The sequence below is a fragment of the Leopardus geoffroyi genome, chromosome C3 (assembly GCF_018350155.1).
Source record: "Leopardus geoffroyi isolate Oge1 chromosome C3, O.geoffroyi_Oge1_pat1.0, whole genome shotgun sequence".
Taxonomy (NCBI): domain Eukaryota; kingdom Metazoa; phylum Chordata; class Mammalia; order Carnivora; family Felidae; genus Leopardus; species Leopardus geoffroyi.
In genome coordinates this window covers 119,566,073-119,590,986 of record NC_059338.1, presented here as the reverse complement: position 1 = coordinate 119,590,986, position 24,914 = coordinate 119,566,073, and the positions used below count along the sequence as shown (strand labels likewise).

At 38.5% G+C, this 24,914-nt stretch overlaps 1 protein-coding gene across 3 annotated transcripts in view; it reads right to left on the bottom strand.

The window, feature by feature from the left end:
* Nucleotides 1–24,914, bottom strand: part of CNGB3 (cyclic nucleotide gated channel subunit beta 3) — a 151,763-nt gene that overhangs the window by 2,115 nt on the left and 124,734 nt on the right. For 2 of the 3 annotated variants that reach the window (XM_045454542.1, XM_045454544.1), the window contains 2 exons: nt 1,148–1,294; nt 524–698 (listed from right to left, as the gene is read on the bottom strand). In XM_045454542.1, the coding sequence (XP_045310498.1) occupies nt 524–698; nt 1,148–1,294 (322 nt within the window). The remainder of the gene's footprint in view (nt 1–523; nt 699–1,147; nt 1,295–24,914) is intronic. The other variant, XM_045454543.1, reaches the window with a different exon arrangement.

Sequence of the window (24,914 nt, the reverse complement as noted above, 5' to 3'; positions counted from 1 at the left end):
ACAGAGCTTCAGCACTATGCACTGCAAAAATGAGGAAAACATAGCACTTAAATAGATCATGAAAAGGTCACTTGTTTACAGTGTGAGACCTGAAATAAGAAGGTAGAGTTGTCTTCTTGCTCAACTTCAGCTGGGGACATGTGCATTGGGCAACTTAAATTTTTCACTGCTCTGCACATATGTATGTTTGCAAATGACCACATGGAGTATTGATATTGGGATTACAAAGAAATTTCAGCAAATAGGCAGATTTGCAAATATACAGAATATATAGATAATGAGAGTTGAATGTTTGTATATACATATATATTAAAACCATCTATAATAAACTGTGAGGATTAAATGTAATGAAATATGAGGATATAGTTTAGACAATAATAAGTGCTATAAATAAAGTAGTTATTATTCACATTAGATGCATCCAAACTGTCCCAGTGTTTGAAATGGAATTAGAGTAGGAGCTTGTCTGGGTATACTTAGTTCAGTGATCTGTTACAGCCCCCACTTCACTCTGCCTCATTACCTGGATGGTTTGTTCCCTCTTCATTTTGAGTAGTCTTGTAAGACCTGCTTTTCCTGTGCCTCCCAGGAGAGCTTTAAACATTTTGGGTGTCTTTTGTTTTGGTTGGAAGAGAAAAGCAAGTCCTTTTCTTGGAGGGGATTCCTCTGTGCCTGGAGCCTTCTTCTTTAGAAGCACACTGTGGATGGAAGAGAAAGGCTATTTTAGATAGTACCGTAAAAGTTCTGGAAAAACCTACCAGAGACACTGTCTTGTCTCCTAATCTGTGAAGTTTTCAATGGATATCTGCATAAACAATTGTTTGTTGAATGTTTCTTATGGAGAAAGTTGATCACTGCCATCATAATATAGTTCTCCTCTTAGATATTACAGTGTAAAACCAACTCTAATTTTTTTTAAGCTTATTTATTTTGAATGGGGGGGAAGGGCAGGGGAGAGAGAGAGAGAGAGAGAGAGAGAGAGAGAGAGAGAGAGAGAATCCTAAGCAGGCCCTGTGCTGTCAGTGCAGAGCCCAACATAGGGCTCAATCCCATGAACCTGTGAGACTGTGAACTGAGCTGAAATCGAGAGATGCTGGACCTACTGAACCACCCAGGTGCCCTTCTAATGAGGTTTTAAAGGTTGTACCTGGCTTTCTTCATGAGGAGCTTTTCAGAATCTGGATAATGCACTAGAATTTCTTGGAGGGTCTTTTTGTCCAGAGTTAAAAGATTGGCAAACCCATGGGCTATCACATTGGCAGTTCGACGGTTTCCTCCTCTTGCTGCTAGAAGGCTGTAGATAGAAAGGTGAATGTTTGCCACGAGTTTCACTCTCCTTTCACCAAGATCTTTTAAAAAATGGATTTACACTGCTTCAGAGAGGTGAAGGTGAGAGTTCAGGTGTTTGTGTGGAAGAAGTAAGATGTGGTGGTGATGGAAGTGGCAACAGTTTTCAACATGTTTTGTCTATACCTCCCACTTCAAATGAAGGATTTGTAGCCATCAGTGCCCCGTGAGATTCTCCCTCCCAGATTCCAGAGGCACAAACTCCTGTTGAACTGGGTATCTTCTGTTTGCTCCTCCAGATTCACTTTTCATCCTTCCCAATCCTCTCTGCTCCCCAGAAAGCTGACCTCTGGAGGTCTGCCCTTTGACTTGCATCTGAGTTCAGCCAATGGGAAATAGCAGTAGGAAGTTGGAAAACAGGAGGAGTGTGGTGTTGGAGCATTTATTCCACTGTTCATTCCTTGCCAGAGCTTATGTTAGCAGTAACTATAGTTCTCCACTAACATCCACAGCTCCTGACATGTGGCCATCTTCTAGAAGTATGATTCTCTATAGCTCTGTCTTGGTTCTGGTAATGTACCCTCCTCTTGCCCCCTTCAGGCCTAGCTGCAGAAAAACTTCTTTGCTGTTGCTAGCTCCAGGATGCATCACCATCCCTTGCTGGATATACTGATGTTTCTCCCAATTTCCTTCTATTGACTTTTGCCAATAGTTCCCTTTTAAAGTCTTCTTCATTACCTTGTTTGAGTGTACTTTCTGTTTTCTGCCTGGGCTCTGTCTGATATAGATCTGACATCAAATCTTAATGGTGCCCTGGTTATATCTGGTAAATCCAATCTCTTCTCCTAGTTAACACTCAAATCATCTTGGTTCTCAGTATTGTAACCTCTCTGTAGTATAGTCCTTCACATATAACTTCCCATTAGGAGTGTCAGTGAATTCTGGGCTTTATATCTCTCAGAGACATAGCTGGGCATTTTGTATTTGAGAAGTGACGAACAAATAGTTGGTGAATAAAAGAATACATGAATGAATAAAAAAATGGGTAAAATTATATCATTCACCAATAATCTGGAAAATAAGGGTTGGTATTTAAAACAAGACAAGAAAAAACACATTTAAATGCTTTAAAAACACTACAGGCTTTGCACTGCAAAGATAACACAATAGATTTAATCTCTTGGAGTCAATCAGTTAGGAAAAAACAGTTGTGGTTTTATCATTTGTGTGTGTGTGTGTGAGAGAGAGACAGAGAGAGAAGGCTCACATTAATAAAAACACAATCTTTAGGGGTAGAAAGGACAGGGAAAGCAACTTGGCAATAAAAATATTCATATTTTCACAGCCCTGCCTTTGGGGGCAATAATGCATGAGAACTTGCATGGGTCCTATGTCTGAAGATTTGTATTAGATAATGTGTGATTCTCTGACTATTGCAGAAAAAGGAACATTCCACTGCCTGTTAATAAGATAAAAAACTAACATAGGTTTCAGAAGTTGTCACTTTTATTCTTATTATAAAAAAAAAAGCTGAAGAAATTGGAAACCAATAACATTTCTTGGATCTATCAGAGAACTGAGGTTGCAGGGTAAATTCTCCTCCAAATCTGGAGAGATAGGTGAATCCAGACAGCCACAGCCAGATCTACTTACCTGGAACAGAAGTCCTGGAGCTGAAACGGCTACAAAAATTTAAATGGTACTTTTTATAAACTGCTAGGTTGAGAGTGGATAATCAAGAAACTCTTGGGGGTCACAATTATGGGGACTAATACCTGGGTTTAATCCTTGAGGAACCCCACCATGTTCTCATGGTTAAGAGCCAAGAAAGATCTGCTTGTGGCTCTGGCAGTAGAAGAGGATGATTAATCATCTTAAAATATACCCAGAGCTCATTTGTTCTCTACAACAAAGGGCTGCTATCTAGGGGAAAAGACTACCAGAGCCTTATCCCACCCAAAGGAAAAGTGTTTCTCCCACCCCAGACCCCTCTAGCCTTCCTGTCTTATTACCTAAGGTGGGTAGCAAGCTAAGAAACACTTGTAAAGGTCACATCCCGGGAACATAGATCCACTACAAGACTGAGATTTAGTTATAAGATTATTGATTCCCCCCATATCTTATCATTGTACTAATGGGGCTCTTGTATATTAACAGTGGATTATAGCTGCAGGATGCAGACTTTCTCTGAGGAGGTGTACTTAGGGAAGGCCAAAGTCAAAAGGTGGGGATGGAAACAAGGGCGTTTTAGAAAAATTTCGTAGCTCTGGCACTTAGAGCTACAGCAAATATTAAATACAGTCCAACTCCTAGTCAGATTAACATAAAACATCATGCTAAAGACATATCTACCTCAGTTCCAATTACTAATTACATCATGTACAGCTTCCAACAAAAAATTATAAACCACACTAAGAACACAAGAAAACCACAGCCTAAAGAGACAAAGAAAGCATGAGGACCAGAGTGGGATATGACAAAGATACTGGAATTCTCAGAGAATTTAAAATGACTATGATTAATATGTTAAGGGATCTAATGGAAAAATTAGACATCATTTAAGAATAGATGGGAAATGTAAGCAGAGAGATGGAAATTCTAAGATAAATTCAAAGGAAATATTAGAAATCAAAAACACTGTAACATAAATGAAGAATGACTTTGATGGGCTCATTAGTGAACTGCATGGGGCCAAGAAAAGAACAGATGAGTTTGAAAATAGGTCAGTAGAAAGTTCCCAAACAAAAATGCAAAGAGAAAAAAAAAAAAAAAAAACAAGCTCCCCCCCCGCCCTGAACATCAAAAACTGTAGGATAATTTCAAAAAGTATAAATATATATGTATCTTTTGTGTATACATATACATAAGATATATACAAAAGCATGCACCATCCTCTAATATTAGAAAAAATATTTGAAGTAATTATGGCCAAGAAGTTTCCCAAATTAAGTACAGACACCAAAATGCAGATCCAGAAAGCTTAGAGAATAACAAGCATGATAAATACCACCCTCCTTACATCCTACACATATCAAATTCAAATTGTGATAAACCAAAGATAAAATCTTGAAAAGAGACAGAGGGGGAAAACATCCTGCCTATTGTAGTATAAACCCTGATAGTTGTGTTTTATTCCTTATTTTGTAATGCAAGTGCTTGACCTAAGGTTGATTGCTATTTCAATGATGATCCCAAACACATTGCCAGCCACCCAACTATATAGAGTCAGACTGCCTTCCCTCACTGAGGTTCCTTTGTTTTAGAGATCTTGGTGAATTTTGATAACTGACAATTGGGCCACTTGTTTCTTTCTCTTCCCACACTTTAAATTCCTGGTCTTGTGTATGTATGTATGTATGTATGTATGTATTATTTCTTTTTATACTTCATTTCTTTTTTTTTAAATTTACATCCAAGTTAGTTATCATATAGTGCAACAATGATTTCAGGAGTAGATTCCTTAATGTCCCTTACCCATTGAGCCCATCCCCCCTCCCACACCCCTCTAGCAACCCTCTGTTTGTTCTTTATATTTAAGACTCTCTTATGTTTTGTCCTCCTCCCTGTTTTTATATTTATTTTTTCTTCCCTTCCTTTATGTTCATCTGTTTTGTCTCTTAAAGTCCTCATTTGAGTGGTCATATGATATTTATCTTTCTCTGACTAATTTCGTTTAGCATAATACCCTCTAGTTCCATCCACGTAGTTGCAAATGGCAAGATTTCATTCTTTTTGATTGCTGAGTAATACTCCATTGTATATATATACCACATCTTTTTTATCCATTCATCCGTTGTTGGACATTTGGGCTCTTTCCTTACTTGGGCTATGGTTGATAGTGCTGCTATAAACATTGGGGTGCATGTGCCTGTTCAAAACAGCATACCTGTATCCCCTGGATAAATACCAGGTAGTACAATGTGGGGTAGTTCTATTTTAAATTTTTTGAGGAACCTCCATGCTGTTTTCCAGAGTGGCTGTACCAGTTTGCATTCCCACCAGCAGTGCAAAAGAGATCCTCTTTCTCTGCATCCTTGCCAACACCTGTTGTTGCCTTAGTTGTTAATGTTAGCCATTCTGACAGGTGTGAGGTGGTATCTCATTGTGGTTTTGATATGTATTTCCCTGATGATGAGTGATGCTGAGCATTTTTTCATGTGTCGGTTGGCCATCGGATGTCTTCTTTGGAGAAGTGTCTATTCATGTCTTTTGCCCATTTCTTCACTGGATTATTTGTTTTTTGGGTGTTGAGTTTGGTAAGTTCTTTATAGATTTTGGATACTAACCCTTTATGTGATATGTCATTGCAAATATCTTCTCCTATTCTGTTGGTCACGTTTTAGTTTTGCTGATTGTATCCTTCGCTGTGCAGAAGCTTTTTATTTTGATGAGGTCCCAGTAGTTCATCTTTGCTTTTGTTTCCCTTGCCTCTGGAGACGTGTTGAGTAAGAAGTTGCTGCAGCACAGGTCAAAAAGGCTTTTGCCTGCTTGCTCCACGAGGATTTTCATGGCTTCCTGTTTTATATTTACGTCTTTCATCCATTTTGAGTTTATTTTCCTGCTCTTATGTCTTAAATTCATCATTAGTGAGCTCACAAAATCCTAGGCCTCCATTCTCAACCCCAATAAAAGTAGAACCCCCGGCCCATACACTCTCCCTCTCTCTATCTGCAACCTCACTATGTGTAATTTTCCAGGTCTTGTAAGTAATAAATCTTATTTTTTCAAAGTTTCCTCTGGTTGTTGTTGAAGAGCATTTACAGTCTTTTTTTTTTTTAATGTTTATTTATTTTTGAGAGAGGAATAGAGAGACTGAGAGCACTCAAGTGGAGGAGGGGCAGAGAGAGACAGAAACACAGAATCCGAAGCAGGTTCCAGGCTCTAAACTGGTATCTCTAAGCCCACGTGGGGCTCGAACCCATGAACCATGAGATCATGACCTGAGCCAAAGGTGGATGCCTATCCAACTGAGCCACTCAGGAGCCACTCACAATATTTAAAAAAAAAAAAATAATGTTTATTTATTTTTGGAGATGGACCAAGACAGGAGTGGGGGAGAGGTAGAGAGAGGGAGACATAAAATCTGAAGCAGGCACCAGGCTTTGAAGTGTCAGCACAAAGCCCCATGTGGGGCTCGAACTCATGAACTGTGATATCATGACCTTAGCTGAAGTTGGATGCTTTAACCAATTGAACCACCCAAGCTCCCCTGGGAAGCTTTTTAAAAAGTTTTAAAAGTTTTTATTTATTTATTTATTTTGAGAGAGACAGAGCACTGTGAAATCATGACTTGAGCCAAAATCAAGAGTCAGGTGCTTAACTGACTGAACCACCCAGATGCCCTGCATCTTACAATCTTAATAAAAACTACAAGGGCCAGTCCAGCCACATTGGTTATTCATAGGTTTAGACAGGCACAAAACACCTATCAGAGGAACAAGGATAATAACCAGCAGACTTTTCATGAGAAGCCACACAAATAAAAAGAGAGAGTGAAATACAGTGTTGAAGTTCCTAACAGATTAGATCATAATTGTTTTTACCACAAAGAAGAAATTATAATTATGTGACATGATATAGGTTAGCTAATGCAATAGTGGTTATCATATTGCAACATAAATGAATTTTTAAAACCAATATGTTTTATCCCTAAAACTTACACAATATTAAATGCCAATTATATCTCAATAAAAATAAAAACAGTAATAAAAAAGAAAGAAGCAAAAGCAGCAACTTAGAATTCTATGTACATGGAAATTACCCTTCCAAAGTGAAAAAGAGACAAAGATTTTCTTAGAAAAACAAAAGCAGAGGGGCTTCAACATTAGTTCACCCACTCTGCAAAAAACGTTAAAAAGAAGTTCTGCAGGAAGAAAGAAAATGATATAGTTAGAAACTCAGGTCTACATCAAAACTGGAAGGACACTGGGAAAAGAATAGAGGTAAAATCAAACTAAAATCTTAGTTTTTCTTATTATTAATTGATCTAAAAGATAACTTTAAATAATGAAATAATGATGCATTAGGTGATTATAGTATATGGATAAGTGAAATGAATGACATTAATGCCTTAAGGACTGGTAGGGAAGAATTGGGGATATTGTGTAAGGTTCCTGCTCTGCAGTTAGTGTTCTGTGAAGGGAGACTTAGATTAGTTTAAATTGTATATTGCAAGCTGTATATTGAAAAGAAGTATAATTGATATGCTAAGAAAGGAGAGAAAATCAAATCATGAAAAAAGCTCACTTAAAACCAGAGAAGGCAATCTCAAGCTATTCCAAAAGATGGAAAGGGAAGGAAAACTTCCAGACTCATTCTATGAAGCCAGTATTACTTTGATTCCTAAACCAGACAGAGACCCAGTACAAAAAGAGAACTACAGGCCAAAATCCCTGATGAATATGGATGCAAAAATTCTCAATAAGATACTAGCAAATAGAATTCAACAGCTTATAAAAAGAATTATTCACCATGATCAAGTGGGATTCATTCCTGGGATGCAGGGCTGGTTCAACATTCGCAAATCAATCAACGTGATACATCACATTAATAAAAGAAAAGATAAGAACCATATGATCCTGTCAGTCGATGCAGAAAAAGCATTTGACAAAATTCAGCATCCTTTCTTAATAAAAACCCTCGAGAAAGTCGGTATAGAAGGAACATAGTTAAACATCATAAAAGCCATTTATGAAAATCCCACAGCTAACATCATCCTCAATGGGGAAAAACTGAGAGCTTTTTCCCTGAGATCAGGAACACGACAAGGATGTCCATTCTCACCGCTGTTGTTTAACATAGTGTTGGAAGTTCTAGCATCAGCAATCAGGCAACAAAAGGAAATCAAAGGCATCAAAATTGGCAAAGATGAAGTTAAGCTTTCGCTTTTTGCAGATGACATGACATTATGCATGGAAAATCCAATAGACTCCACCAAAAGTCTGCTAGAACTGATACATGAATTCAGCAAAGTCACAGGATACAAAATCAATGTACAGAAATCAGTTGCATTCTTATACACTAATAATGAAGCAACAGAAAGACAAATAAAGAAACGGATCCCATTCACAATTGCACCACGAAGCATAAAATACCTAGGGATAAATCTAACTAAAGATGTACAAGATCTGTATGCTGAAAAGTATAGAAAGCTTATGAAGGAAATTGAAGAAGATATAAAGAAATGGAAAAACATTCCGTGCTCATGGGTTGGAAGAATAAATATTGTCAAAATGTCAATACTACCCAAAGCTATCTACACATTCAATGCAATCCCAATCAAAATTGCACCAGCATTCTTCTTGAAGCTAGAACAAGCAATCCTAAAATTCATATGGAACCACAAAAAGCCCCAAATAGCCAAAGTAATTTTGAAGAAGAAGACCAAAGCAGGAGGCATCACAATCCCAGACTTTAGCCTCTACTACAAAGCTGTCATCATCAAGACAGCATGGTATTGGCACAAAAACAGACACATAGACCAATGGATTAGAATAGAAATCCCAGAACCAAACCCACAAAAGTATGGCCAACTCATCTTTGACAAAGCAGGAAAGAATATCCAATGGAAAAAAGACAGTCTCTTTAACAAATGGTGCTGGGAGAACTGGACAGCAACATGCAGAAGATTGAAACTAGACCACTTTCTCACACCATTCACAAAAATAAACTCAAAATGGATAAAGGACCTGAAAGTGAGACAGGAAACCATCAAAACCCTAGAGGAGAAAGCAGGAAAAGACCTCTCTGACCTCAGCCACAGCAATTTCTTACTTGACACATCCCAAAGGCAAGGGAATTAAAAGCAAAAATGAACTCTTGGGACCTCATGAAGATAAAAAGCTTCTGCACAGCAAAGGAAACAACCAACAAAACTAAAAGGCAACCAACGGAATGGGAAAAGATATTTGCAAATGACATATCGGACAAAGGGCTAGTATCCAAAATCTATAAAGAGCTCACCAAACTCCACACCCGAAAAACAAATAATCCAGTGAAGAAATGGGCAGAAAACATGAATAGACACTTCTCTAAAGAAGACATCCGGATGGCCAACAAGCACATGAAAAGATGCTCAACGTTGCTCCTCATCAGGGAAATACAAATCAAACCACACTCAGATATCACCTCATGCCAGTCAGAGTGGCCAAAATGAACAAATCAGGAGACTATAGATGCTGGCGAGGATGTGGAGAAACGGGAACCCTCTTGCACTGTTGGTGGGAATGCAAACTGGTGCAGTCGCTCTGGAAAACAGTGTGGAGGTTCCTCAAAAAATTAAAAATAGACCTCCCCTATGACCCAGCAGTAGCACTGCTAGGAATTTACCCAAGGGATACAGGAGTGCTGATGCATAGGGGCACTTGTACCCCAATGTTTATAGCAGCACTCTCAACAATAGTCAAATTATGGAAAGAGCCTAAATGTCCATTAACTGATGAATGGAAAAAGAAATTGTGGTTTATACACACAATGAAATACTATGTGGCAATGAGAAAGAATGAAATATGGCCCTTTGTAGCAACATGGATGGAACTGGAGAGTGTGATGCTAAGTGAAATAAGCCATACAGAGAAAGACAGATACCATATGTTTTCACTCTTATGTGGATCCTGAGAAACTTAACAGAAACCCATGGGGGAGGGGAAGGAAAAAAAAGAGGTTAGAGTGGAAGAGAGCCAAAGCATAAAAGACTCTTAAAAACTGACAACAGGGGCGCCTGGGTGGCGCAGTCGGTTAAGCGTCCGACTTCAGCCAGGTCACGATCTCGCGGTCCGTGAGTTCGAGCCCCGCGTCGGGCTCTGGGCTGATGGCTCGGAGCCTGGAGCCTGTTTCCGATTCTGTGTCTCCCTCTCTCTCTGCTCCTCCCCCGTTCATGCTCTGTCTCTCTCTGTCCCAAAAATAAATAAAAAAATAAACGTTGAAAAAAAAAATTTAAAAAAAAAAAACAAAAAAAAACTGACAACAAACTGAGGGTTGATGGGGGGTGGGCGGGAGGGGAGGGTGGGTGATGGGTATTGAAGATGGCATCTTTTGGGATGAGCACTGGGTGTTGTATGGAAGCCAATTTGACAATAAATTTCATATATTAAAAAGAAATAAATGAAGTCAGACAAAAACAAAACAAAACAAAAAATAAAACAAAAAATAAAACCAGAGAAGGCAGAAAAAGAAGAGGAAGAAAACCTAATGCTAGGCCACCTTAAGGCATCAAACAGGGTCTGTTACCTGAACTTATTAAACTTAGATCCAGAACTGGAATCATTCCCCCAAGACCCAAAGTATATATTTGGAATCCATAAATGTTGCCTATGTTAATGCCTACTTACTTTGTCCAATTTTTAAAAAATTTCTTGTTCCATGGCAAAAAACACTTTCTTTAGTCCTTTCCTGAGGCTCTCCCCAAGACAAACTCTGCCTTCATCTTTTTTTTTTTAAGGAAGAGAGATGAATTTTACCTTTGTCTGTCTATCTATCTATCTATCTATCTATCTATCTATCTATCTATTCATCCAATTTCATATCTTATTTTCTTACCTGTCTCTCTATGAAATGGATGTTGGTATTTGAAGGACAATGAGAGAATGAGCCTGTTTCATTCATGTTCCTGTCTCCTTGTGCACAGGGTAATCCAGTAGTTAGGCAGGGTGAGATGGCACTGGGGAGCTTAATTTGGTTCTGAGAATGGCTCTGTGTGTGTCAGACAATGAGAGCAGAACGGAAATAACATATTTAAATGTCAGGTTATTTTGAGATTTCTCAAGCTTTAATTAAACTTGCCTACAGGTTACACGTTTAGAGTGCTTGATGAGTTTTTGAACGGAAGAAATAGTCTGTTTGCCAGATGGATTTTGCCCAAACTCTCTCAGCAACGTTTAAAATAGCATCTTTTTTTTTTTCCTCTTCTGTCCACAAAATGCTTCTCTAGCATTCCACCAATGGAAAGTTTCATGCATTAAATAGCTTAGTAAGAAGATACTTAAATATTCCTGACCCCATACAGAGTTTCTGGAAGCATGTGCTATAGGACAAATAGTTGAGGTTAATGGTAGATGTCCACAGGTTAAAAAAAAAAAAATAGCGAACAGAGCAATGGCTCAGGAAAGAAAGAAATGGATTCTAATTCTAGATCTACCTCTGTGTGCTGTGACCTTAGACAATAACTTAAGGACCTTTTTGATTCTCACTCCAATAAATGTAACTATTAAGCATGTACCACGTATTCAGTACAGTGAGATAAAGTAGAGCAAAAGAAGAATTATTAAAACCTGGTATTTGTGGAAAGAATATAGACTTTGGAACCAGATAATGTTAGCATTTATTGCATGTATTTCTAAGCAGTTTACTTAATCACTCTTTTAGGAAACAAGGCCATCTTTTATTACCCAGTATAGGTATATGATTATTTTCAAGGAGAAATAGACTCCTGATATTTAATTATGAAGAAGCTGCTATTAGGTAAAATTCCTGGCTGAGAAATTTTAAACCCTGATTTGTGGTATGTAACTGTAAAAAGTAATAATAACATTTTATTACTTGGAGTTCTCCAGAAAAAAACACAGAACAAATAGGATATTTACAGATATATATAAAAGGATATTTATTATAGGAATTGTTAATGAAGGCTGACAAGTCCTACAATCTGCCATCTGCAAGCTGCAGAACTTGCACCACCAAGGAAAGTTGGTGGTGTAATTCCATCCGAGTCCAATGGACTGAGAAGGGGAGAGGGGAGAAGGAAGCCTATTGTGTAAATCCAGGTCTGGATCTGAAAGCCCAAGAACCAAGGGTGTTGATAGCTGATGTCTAGGACAGGAGAAGATGGATGTGTCAGCTCAAGCAGAGAGTGCAAATTAGCCTTTTATTCATCTTTTTGTTCTATTTAGTACCTCAACTGATGGGATGATCCCACCTGCATTGGTGAGGCTGACCTTCTTTACTCAGTCTATTCAATGTTAATCTCTTTCCCAAATACCTTCAGAAGTAATGTTTTATGAGCTATCTGGGCATCCCTTAGTCCAGTCAAGTTGATACATAAAATTAACCACCATAGTACTAGAAGTACTATATATAGTTCTAGTGTGTGGATAAGTGAGTGAAATCAGTTGTGTGAATGTCAGAGAGACAATGTATATTCAGGATGAGAGGACCTATATGTGCAAAACCCTTAAATGTCAGGAATAAATAGCAACATGGAGATAATATATGTGTGTACATATGTGTGTACATATGCATATACATATATGCACATTATGCACATATAATATACATATATGTAATACATATATATGTGATATGTATAAATCACAAAGAGCTAGAATATTCATATGGTCCCTAGTCAGTCAATCATTCTCAGTTGTTTTCCAGGGTTGCCACATATGGCATCATAAATTGTGCTCTGCATACATAGACTATGTGACTGGAACTCCCTGGAGTTGTGTAGTGCACAGCCTGCACAGCCCTTTTTAGCAGAGTTAGCGTATCAAGAAAGCCCTCACACAGATAAGGAGAACACATAAATTGAGCATAAATTGAATGGAAGAGCAAAAGAAAAACAAGCATGGAGACATAAAATGGGATTCATACAAAAATGTAAACTTTGCTATAACAGTGCTTCAAACTTGACTTTAAGTCTTTTATACCATAAAAGTGGATTAATTTTTAGCTTTAGGACAGATAAAAATATCTCCTGAAGGGCTTAGTAGAGAGACCACTTGAAAGTGGTGGACACCATCTTCATTTTCTTATGATAGATGCAAATACAAGTTTGTTAAACTGTGATACAGTCCTCAATAAGGCCGTGTCACTCCAAAGTCCAGTTCAGCAAGAATAATTCTGTAGCGGGGAAAGGGGCATGCAGATACCCTGCTTTCTCTTTGTTGTACCTACGATATCCAGAGAACAAATAATCCCTCTTAAACATTGCCTTTCTCAGCTGGGCTTTTGATAAATAGTGTTTTTGTATGAGCTTGAGAGGCCAATCATGCAGGAGAATGTAAGGAATCATTGTATAAATTGAAAAGAAAAAAAAAGAAATTAGAGATAAATTAGGAGTGTGTAAAAATAGTATACTCCATAATGAGCTGGATACTAAACTAAGTTCCGGGGCTATAAAGATGATTAACATCTACCCATAAAATGTTTAAAATTTTTTTTTCAACGTTTATTTATTTTTGGGACAGAGAGAGACAGAGCATGAACGGGGGAGGGGCAGAGAGAGAGGGAGACACAGAATCGGAAACAGGCTCCAGGCTCCGAGCCATCAGCCCAGAGCCTGACGCGGGGCTCGAACTCACGGACCGCGAGATCGTGACCTGGCTGAAGTCGGACGCTCAACCGACTGCGCCACCCAGGCGCCCCTAAAATGTTTATAATCTAGAAGTGGGAAAAGTATGAGTGAGGGTTGTCAGACTAGCAAATATTAATAATGATATTACTAGCTAATGTTTTTGAGTGCTTACTATGAGTCAGGTATTTTTCTAAGTTCTTTTTTTATGTATTAATGCATATATTGCTTTCCAATGTAATGGATAGTTATATATCATTATTAATCTGTTTTGACTGATGAAGAAATGAAATCTCAGCTGAGTACCTTCCTCAGAGTCACACAGCTCATAAGTTGTGGAGTTGGGATGCAAACCCAGACATATTTCTTTTTTTTTTCCAATGTTTATGTATTTTGAGAGAGAGTGAGGGAGAGCACATGTGTGAGTGGGGGAGGGGCAGAGAATGAGGAGAGAGAGAATCCCAAGCAGACTCCATGCTGACAGTGAGCGTAGAGCTTGATCCCATAGTGAGATCATGACCTGAGCCAAAATCAAGAGTTGGACACTTAACTAAGCCACCCAGGCATCCCCCACACAGATTTTTTTTTAAACAGATATATGCAATTCAAAATGACAAATGCTTTAAATGTAAAAAATGAGAATGATTCCTAAAATAAAAATATTTCTAGTTTAAGAGCATTTTTCCCCATATATAATAATTTCATAGAATAGAAATAAAACTAACTCTGACTACTGTCAATGGAAAGAGTACCACATCCAATGCTGAGTAAGAGATTAAAATTTCAAATATATGTTCTCATTAAGCAAATTTCCAAGTGGATTATATTTAGAGGGTAGGAGGTTAGATCACCCATGTAGCCTTTTTTGAGATACCCTTTTATCCTTTCAGTGTCATTGGAAAACACTTTGTTGCTTGAACATTTTTATGACTTCACTAAAAATAAATTCTAACAAAACTTTTGTAGGTGAGCAAATATCAGAAGATGTTCTAGTATCACCTCTGCCCAGGCTGCTTGCTCTTTGTGGCTACTTTGATCTTTATAAAACTACTGCAAGGCAAACACATGTTAACCTAGAATTTTTTTTTCTTTTGTAAAATACTTTGAGAATAATCTGTATGTGTGGATTTTCATCAGAGTTAGAGAGTTTAGATTTCACAGATAGAAAATAGGTAGTCCCTTCTACCCCAGAAGGTGTTGATAATAGAGTTGAACTGGCCTCAGAGGAAGTGGATGAACAATGAAGAATCTAGGTAAAAATCCTAAGGATGTGGGGAGGAAAGAAAGAATAACATGTACATTTTATTCCATACCCTGTTTACTTTTATATCTGTTCAAGTGCCTAGGGTAATACTCTGCATTGATACTCTAACTCGAAAACACCCTATCAAACAAACTAGAAAGTAGCTTGTTTAAGGGTTTCTTTGAAGTCAAAATAGCTAACAATGACATATATTGATGACCATGTCAATCTGGTGAAGCACATTCTTACTTCTACTTCCTGACATAGAAACTTAGGTCCAGAATCAGTGAAGTGACTTATTCAAAAACAAATATGAGTTTCATTATTGAAACTCAAATGTAAGACTAGAGCTGACTTTAATCAAGAGACCTTTTCTTTATACATGAACTCTAGTGCTGCTAATGAAGTCTTCATTATTTTAATGACACATATTTTCCCATGGACATTAGGAAAAATAAGAGAAGAAGCCAATCAGGCTGGCATTATAAGCTATGTGCCAAAGTCTGACTATCAGAATCTTTATTCTTTTCCTACTGTTCCAAATGGTGGTAAGGAACCTCGATTTTCATAAAATTAAAGACATGGGACAAAGTTTCTTTAAGAGGCATCCTTATGATATTTGAATACATTTTTAAATAATGGTACTGATAATATAGTTGTTCACAGGAATATTGTGAAACTTACATGAGGTTTCCTTTTTGCTATAAGCAAAAAGGTATTACACAATCAAAAGAGATGATCTACAAAAGGATATAATGAAAATTCAAATACGTATTTAAAAAAATTTTTTAATGCTTATTTATTTTTGAGAGAGAGAGAGAGGGCAGGAGAGGGGAAGAGAGAGAAGGAGACACAGAATCTGAAGCAGGCTCCAGGATCTGAGCTGTTGGCACAAAGCCAGACTCGGGTCTTGAACTCATGAGTCGTGAGATCATGACCTGAGTCAAAGTCAGATGCTTGACTGACAGCCACCCAGGTGCCCCACAAATATGTATTTTTAACACAGGTTGTGTTTACAAGTTTGAGATAGGAAAAATATAGAAATGAAGAATTTTTTTCTCAATTAATCAAGATTTCTTACCCTTGCTCATAAGTCTAATGTAACTAACTCTTTCTGTCTTTAGGAAAGGAGTTGAGGGAGGGGGAAGGCATAACAGAATTATTCTCATGAAAAGTAAGAATATGGAATTAACATAGTCCAAAAGAACTAGGAGTCTCCCTTGGTATTCCCATTTAAAAAACTGAGTGTTCAGGGACAACTGAGTGGCCCAGTCGGTTGTGTCCAACTTCAGTTCAGGTCATGATCTTGTGGTTTGTGAATTCGAGCCCCACATCAGGCTCTGTACTGACAGTGTGAAGCCTGCTTGGGATTCTCTCTCTCTCCCTCGCTCTCTGCCCCTCCCCCACTTGCATGCCGTCTCTCTCTCTCAGAATAAATAAATAGATTTAAAAACTGAGTGTTCAGGAGAAAGAGGCAAACATGGTTTACAGGGAAAAAGAGGCTTAAAATTATTTTTCAAATTTTTTGGCTTTTTCACAATGATATAAATACCAAAAAGGAGTCCTCAGAATCGGTGATTTGACTAATAAAACTAGTGAAACATCAGAATTTACATATTTTAAATGAAAACCACACTATCTAAAATATATAAGAATGTATCAATGCCTAAATTCTACTCAATAACTCAATGATGGAAAAGGGATAGTGAAGAAAAAAAGAAATATGGAAGGTAAATAAATGACCATATTTATGAAAATAAATAGGTCCATAGAAAATTAATTCATTTAGAAAATATTTCTTATGGACCTATTATTTTCCAGGCACTATTTAGAGAAATGCAAATTAAAACAACCTATTAAAATGCCAAACCAATGAGAATAATAAAGTAACGTCAGGGATGCTAGGGAAAAATAGCTATACATTTCATGTTGAATTGTAAATTGATTCAATTTTTCTGGAAAATAATCTGCTCATATATTAGAAGAGTTATAGAAATGTTTCTACGTTTTGACCTAGTTATCTCACTTTTGGGAATAAACCTCAAAGAAATAAAAGCAAAGTAATTTTATAAAGATAAACATAGCAGTGCTATTCTTAATAATAAAAAACTGACTAAAAGGGCAAAAGGCTGAATATGCATATTCATGACAAAAATGGATGTGTATTAGTACATTTGCAAAGATAGATAATTACATTCACTTATTTATTGAATAACTATTTATTAGGTACTATGTGGAACAGGCACTGCCCTAAAGGCTGGGAATTGAGTACAGAGCAAAACAAATGTGGTGTATACTATTATTCCTGGGATATCCCTATGCCTTTGTGCAATTTAGAAAAACGTAGCTTCTCTGGGAACATGAAGTCCTATGGGTGCAAAGCTTTGCCAGAAAAATGCCCCCATTTGCAAAGTAACGGGTATCCATGCATGAGGAAGAGCACAATAGCAGGGATCATGAGTTGGGAGTGGACTATTGTCCCTCACTGGACATCTTGATGCAGAGCACAACAGGCATAGCCGCGCATAGCAGTCCTGGTGCTTACAAGTCAGTGAGGAAGAAAGACATCAAAGAAATAAATGCACCAATGAGGACATAATTACAAAGATAACTTCTCAGAAGAGAGGAATATAGCCTGACCAGAGCATATAGCAAGGAGAACTGGAAGGTCTCTATTATGGAGAATCTAGGAAGTTTGGAAAGAAGTTGAGACTAAGTAAAGGAGGTGGGAAAAGTGTCCAGACAAAAGTAACAGGATGTGCATAAAACTCCCCATGGCTGTACAGCATGTGGCATATTCAGGGAACTGAAGTTTGAATTAAAGAGGGCCCAGGGGGTGGGGTGCAAGCTGAAGTAGAGAGGTGGGCAGGGGCTACGCTCTGTAGGACCTTGTAGGTCAGGGTAGAAATTTGTTCTTATTCCTAAAAACAGTATAAAAGCACTAAATTGTTTTAATAAGAAGAGCAGGGGTATGATCATATCTGTGTTTCTAAAAGATCCCTCTGGCTGCAAAGTGGATGATGGATTGTAGAGGATGATGGTATTGGAGTGAAAGATGCAGAGTAAGCCATTGCAGTTGTCCAGGAGAGGTGGAGGTCATTGGACCAAGGTACCATCAGTGGAGATGGTAAAATGCAAATTATTGGAGACATACTGAAGAGATGAGATCGACAGGTCTTGGAGGTACACTGGCCATGTAGGGTGAGTAGAGGGAGGTGACAAGCATGCCCTTTTTTTTTCTAGTAAAATATTTTAAAGTTAACAATTTAGAGAGTTTAGTATTTGTTTCCTAGGGCTACTTTAACAAACTGCCACAAAACCAGTGACTTACCACAATAGAAATGCATTCTCTTACAATTCTGGAGGCCTGAAGTCCAAAATCAAGGTGGTGTCAAGGCTGGTCTCCCTCCAAAGACTCGAGGGAGGAATCCTTTCTTGCCTCTCAGCTTCTGGTAGTTCTAGGATTTCCTTGGTTGTGGCTGCATTAACTCCAACTTCCACCTCAGTCTTCAGATGGCCTTCCCCTCTTCCTCCTGTGTCTGTATGTCTTCTCCTCTTCTGTCTCATGTGAGGACACTTGTCATTGGACTTAGAGCCCATCCAGATAATTGAGAATGATCTTATATTGAGATCCTTAACTTAATTATATCTGCAAAGAGCCACCCCCCCCTTTTTTTTTTCCAAGTAAGGTCACATTCATAGGTTCCAGGGTTTAGGGCATGGATGCATCTTTGTGTGGGCCACTACAGGCATTATGTGAATAATCCTTTATGTATCCTACAGCAGGGACTACCAGGATTGACCTTTGTACAAGCATTATTGTCTGTATTTGCCATTTGAGGAGCACTGAAATGTTCTCTTTAAGTTCTCAAATAAACTCAAGTAATTGCCAAATCCAAGGGATACATTGGTCCTTGTGAAGCCTTTGTACTCCATAACGTCCTGTGTATATTTCATCATTGGATGCAATCCATACATTTTATCACCTGGTATTGGAATCTTTTATTGCCCTGTCTCATTGGTTTGTAAAGCTCTTCAAGGAAGCAATTTGTTTCTTGTTTGCCACTCTTGTTTACCATGTCATGCATGGCCTTCTTTCAGGTACTTCACATTATGCTGTAGGGGGGTTCTGGGTGTAATTTTCTGTTGTTTTTAAACATCATAATTAATTAACTAAAAATTACTGAATACACCTAAAATTATTTTTTAATATTTCAGGATATCAATGAAAATCAATAATTATTGTATAGTTTTTAAAATTCCAGTTTAATTGAGAAACAATTGACATGTATCACTGTATAAATTTAAGGCATACAGCATGATGATTTGATTTACATATATCATAAAATGATTACCGCATTAGGTTTAACTAACATTCATCTGCTCATATAGGTTCAATAAAAAGAAACAAAGAAAAAAAATGAAAAATTTTTCTTGTGATGGGAACTCTTAAGATTTACTCTCTTAACAACTTTCCTATCTATCATACAGCAGTGTCAACTATAGTCATCATTTTGTACATTACAACCCTAGTACTTATTTGTAACTGGAAGTTTCTACCTTTTGACCACCTTCTTCCAAATCCCCCTCCCCTCTGCTTCTGGTAATCACAGGTCTTTTCTTTTCTTTCTTTCTTTTTTTAAATGTTTTATTTTTGAGAGAGAGAGAGAGAGAGAGAGAGAGAGAGAGAGAGAGAGGATGAATGTGTTGGGGAGGTCCAGAGAGAGGGAGACAGAGGATCCAAAGCAGGCTCCATGCTGACAGCAGAGAGCCCAATGCGGGGCTCGAACTCATGAACCACGTGATCATGACCAGAGACCAAGTAGGACGCGTAATTGACTGAGCCACTCAGGCACCCTTCACAAGTCTTTTCTATGAATATTTTCTTTCTTTCCTTCTTTCTTTCTCTTACTGAGATCATACAGTATTTTTCTTTTTGTCTGACCTACTTTGCTTCGCATAATGCCCACAGGGTCCAACCTTGTTGTTGCAAAGAGCAGAATTTCTTATGGCTGAATAACATTCATATATATGCAAACAAAACTTATTTATCGATTCATCCATTGATGGATACTTAGGTTATTTGCATGTCTTGGGTATGGTAAATAATGCTGCTATGAACATGGGGTTGCAGATATCTTTTTGAGTTAGTGTAGCTATATTTGTATCAGACAAAATAGACTTTAAACTAAAAATGGTAAGAAGAGACAAAGAAAGTCATTATATAATGATAAAGGGTTAAAGCATCAAAACATCATTGCGTTCCATAATTCCTGTAGGCCTTTTTTACTTTTTTCATTTTTTCATTTTCCTTTTTGCTTCTCTGACTTGGTAATTTCCAAAGTCCTATCCTACAGATCGTGAATTCTTCTGTTGTGGTTGGATCTACTTTTGAAACCATTTTTGAATTCTTCAGTTCAATTGTTGCATTTTTCAACTCTTGTATATTTGTTTGCTTTTTTTGTTTGATCATTCTGTTTCTTTACTGAACTTCTCATTTTGTTTATGCATTGTTTTCTGTCTGCCTGTGTTTCCTTGTAGTTCACTGAACTTCCTTAGGTCGATTATTCTGAATTCTTTGTCTAACAGCTCATGGATCTCTATTTCCTTAGGGTCAGTTAGTTTTATTAGTTTCCTTTGGTGGTGTCATATTTACCTTATTTTTCCTGATCCTTGATTTTTTATATTATTGTCTGCACATCTGAATAATTGGGCTCCACTTTCAGACTTCACAGTTTGGTTTGGCAGAGAGAGTTCTTCACCAACCAATTCAGTTTGGGTTTCTGGGTGTCTGCTGGTTATGTCCTTGGGCAAGTGAGTCATGTTATTACAGTCAATTTTTGTGTGATGCAACCGTTCAAACTGTAAGGATAGAGATGAGGGACTCTGCCATTGGCTGAGAACAGTTGGATACGACTCCTATCCAAGTGAGGCTGTAGGATGGGTTCCATGATTGCCTGGATTCTCTGTTCAGGCTTACTAGATGGTCTGGAGTAGGTACTATATTCAGTAGTGGGTGGGACTATAAATTAGCTTCTCTGATGTAGCAGGGCAGTGGGATGGGACCCAGTCGTTGTTTGTGTACCTGAATCAGACCAGAGTGTGTACTGAATTCCTTGGTTAGGTGAAGCCTCTGGTTTTTCTCTGTCGATGGGGGAAGTTGTAGGCTCTACTCTCTGTTCATGTGCTACTGTACATAGGGCAGTTGAATGGGCTCTGGAGCTTCCTGTGTGCTCTGGTTAGGTTCCCTAATTGGACAGGCTGAAGGCTGTAGTCACCAATATCAGGGATGTGAATTAGATTCCCAATCTGGGTACAGCAGGAAAAGCAGCTTTAGAAGCAGGTAGGGTTCATTGTTTGTTAACTCAAGCCAACCTGAACCCCAAATTCCCTGATCAAACAGGACCACTGGCTTTGCTTTGTAAACTGTCAGCAATACCTGTTCTCCTTGACTGAGTGACTTGAATATAGTTTCCAGGAGTTGTCTCCAGCCCTTAATGGTCAGATGGGGCCCGATGACACTCTCCACAGCAGCTGGGGCTATGTCTTAGCTCCCTTGCCTGAGTGGGAGGAGAAGGGACTGCTCTAAGCTACTCAAAATTTCACAAACAGGTTCTGTACTTGAGGGGGGCTACCCTTAGCTTTGGCTAAGAATCAATCCCTCTGCCTGTGCATATCATGAGAATGCTCCACGCCTGGTACTGGCTTTTCTGCAGGCATTCAGTTCTGCCTGCCCGACTCTGCCTGCCACTGGCCCACACTGCTTCCAGGAGTTGTCACTAGCCCTTTTGGCCAGATGGGGCCAGAAGACTCTCCACAGTGGGTGGGACTGTGAATAAGCTCCTTGCCTGGGCAAAGGCAAATGGGGCTCTAGGGTCTGCAACTTCCTTGTTTGGGGATCTGAATCAGACAGATCTGTACTTCTTTGAGTTCCCTGGTCAGAATGCATTCCTGATTTGTTTCTGCAGAAGAGTAAACCCACTGGTTGGGATTACTACTTGAGCACGGGAGGTATGAACTTAGTCTGCCAAGATCCACTTACTGGCTATTGCAAACCTCCCCCATCTTCTCCATCACAGTCAGATTCCTAGTGGTTGAGACCCACAGATTCTCACGGATTCTCCTGCAATCCCCATGTTGAAAGATCAGAGTATGGGCTCCCACAATGCTTGGGGGCTGGGGATGGTTGTCCTCCTTGGGTTCTCTTTTCACAATGGAGGAACCGGAGGCTCAGGGGAAACCACTTTGCTTGGTGCTATGCTAGCCTCAGGTAGGGGCAATGTGGTCACTGTGTAGTCATTTCTCTTACCTTTCTAATTCAGGCTCTTGGTCTCTGTGTTGCAGACTTACCCTTGTGTTCTAGGATTCTCTCAGTGATTTTTTTTATTTATTAAATTTAAAAAAATATTTATTCATTTTTGAGAGACAGAGACAGACCATGAGCGGGGAAGGGCAGACAGAGGGAGACACAGAAACCAAGGCAGGCTCCAGGCTCTGAGCCGTCAGCACAGAGCCCAAGGTGGGGCTTGAACTCACAAACTGCAAGATCATGACCTGAGCCGAAGTTGGTTGCTCAACTGACTGAGCCACCCAGGTGCCCCAGTGATGTTTTGTTTTTAAATAGTTGTTAGTTGTTCTTGTGAGGGGAAGCAAATCAGGAAGAACTTATGTTGCCATCTTGGTGATGTCATTGGCTTACTGAATTAAAAAAATTTTTTTAATGTTTATTTATTTTTGAAAGAGAGAGGAGAGACAGAGTGTGAGCAGGGGAGGGGCAGAGAGAGAGAGGGAGACAGAATCCAAAGAAGGCTCCAGACTCTGAGCTGTCAGCACAGAGCCTGATGTGAGGCTTGAACTCATGAACTGCGATATCATGACCTGAGCCCAAGTCGGATACTTTAACCAACTGAGCCAGCCAAGAGCCCCTGTATTTTTTTTAAGTTTGTTTATTTTGAGAGAGAGAGACAGAGAGAGAGAGAGAGAGAGAGAGAGAGAGAGAGAGAGCACATGCACATGGGGAAGGGGCACAAATTGAGTCTTGAAGAGTGAATGGGTATTTTTCAGAAGGCGGACATTACAAAGAGATACGAAACCAGTAGGGAATTCTACTGAAATCACAATAGCAATACCAATGGTAAAAGTCCAGATGTGTTTCAAGAATGGTGAGATATAGAGGGAGGATAGGAAGTGGTTAAATACATTTGGCGAATAAGACTTGGCACTTAGTGTATATGTAAGGAAAACAATGGAGTCAGAACTAATACAAGACCATCCATTGGCAGACCCTAGGTCTCTCTATTAAAATTGGGGTGTCTTCACTCTTCAGATATTAATTGGAAGTGTGGCCTGCATTTTCTCCATGACAGGCTGTAAATCTATATTTTAGTCAGGGCTTTCCTCTTTTAGATTAATATATAATGTCCTTGAAAGCCCTCAATTCTTTTCTTTCTTATTTTTTTCCTCAGAAAAAAGAACTATCTTTAAATAGCTACATGATAGTGTTGGATGTAGCTCATTTTAACAAAGGTCACAGCATTTTTGAGTAGTAAACACGATTACCAGATCTTTCCAGTATATAGATGTTTGGCAGGCATGCCTCCATCACTGGAATAAATAACTAGAGTTCCAGGGGCATATGACAGCTGTGGGCCTGTGAAGCCTGTGGGTATCTGGAAAGAGCCAGATGCATCCTGTTTCTCCTCAACTATAGCCAAGAGGAGAATCAAGGCAAAAAAGCTCCCTTTTGCTTGAATCAACCAGACTATTGAACAAGTTTAGAGCTTGTCTGTTCTACTGGTTTCAAGTTGGCCTTAGAAACCAAATGGGTAATAGGAGCTGTATTTGAGAAGCTCCTGTCAAGAATCTAAGATTCTTTTCAATTGTAGCTCAGCAGCACCTGGATTCTATTCCTAGAGTATTTCCTCCTGTGATGATAATATCAGCAATTAACATACTTTTATTTATAAGATTTCATTCTTTAGGGAGTACTCAACCTTTGGGAGGGGTCAGCTAATTAATTTCTGCAGTGTTTCAGATTAGACTGCTGCATGTTTTATGACCCTGAAGATTACAGTGGTTATTAAGTCACTAAAATATTAAATCACTTTTGCAAGGATTCACAGTAAGGAAGAAATAGGAAACATGCAAAGAACTCAAATCCTGGATATTCTGAGAAGTATGTTCATCACTGCCCTAAAACAGGACCCTCACAGAAGTGTTCACTCTGTTTTAAGCAAGGAGAAAAAATAAAAAAAGAGAAGCCACATTATCAACAGAGAAATAACATACTTCAACATTCCAAGGTAACCCCACATAACATGAAGTCATCTGAAATTATCCACATCTCTGGAACCCTGAATATGTAACTTCTTAGTAGGTATGAAATCAGAGTTTGGATGAACATCTTTCTTATGTAGTGTGGTGGGACGATCACTGGACCCTAAGCCATAAAGCTCAGTTTTGAATATTGTCCCTTTCACTTCTTAGCTATGTTATCCTGGACAAGATAATTGACACCTTGCAACTGCCATTTTCTCAAGTCTGAAATTGATATATCATTACCTGCCTAACAGTGCACTCTTCTCTTCACCTTAAGAGCCAGAATCCTAGTTTAAGACTCCATCATCTTTCACTTGAACCACCATAACTGACTTTCAATTGGTTTCCTCTATTTTATTCTTGCTCCTCTACTGTCACTCCTCCACATAGCTGTTGGAATGGTCATTTAAAATCAGATTTCAAACTGTATGATTCTTTTGTCTAAAATCCTCCACTGGTATCCATTTATATTCAGAATAAAATACAAATTACTTATCATTGCCTAAAAGATCGGTAAAATCTGGTTGTTGTTCACTTCCTTGGCCTACTCAAAACTGCTATCTTAGCCTGACATTTAAGTTTTCCAACAATTTGACAACTAACTCTACCAACCTCTTCTTCCATAATTCATTTATTCACATATTCATTCAACACATATTGAGCATCTATTCTAGGTCAGGCACTCACTGACCTAGGTCCTGGGACTAAAGAGCTGAATGAGCTAGGTCTTTAGGGGAAGAAGGGATAAATAGAAATGTGAAAATCCTTATTTTACCAATG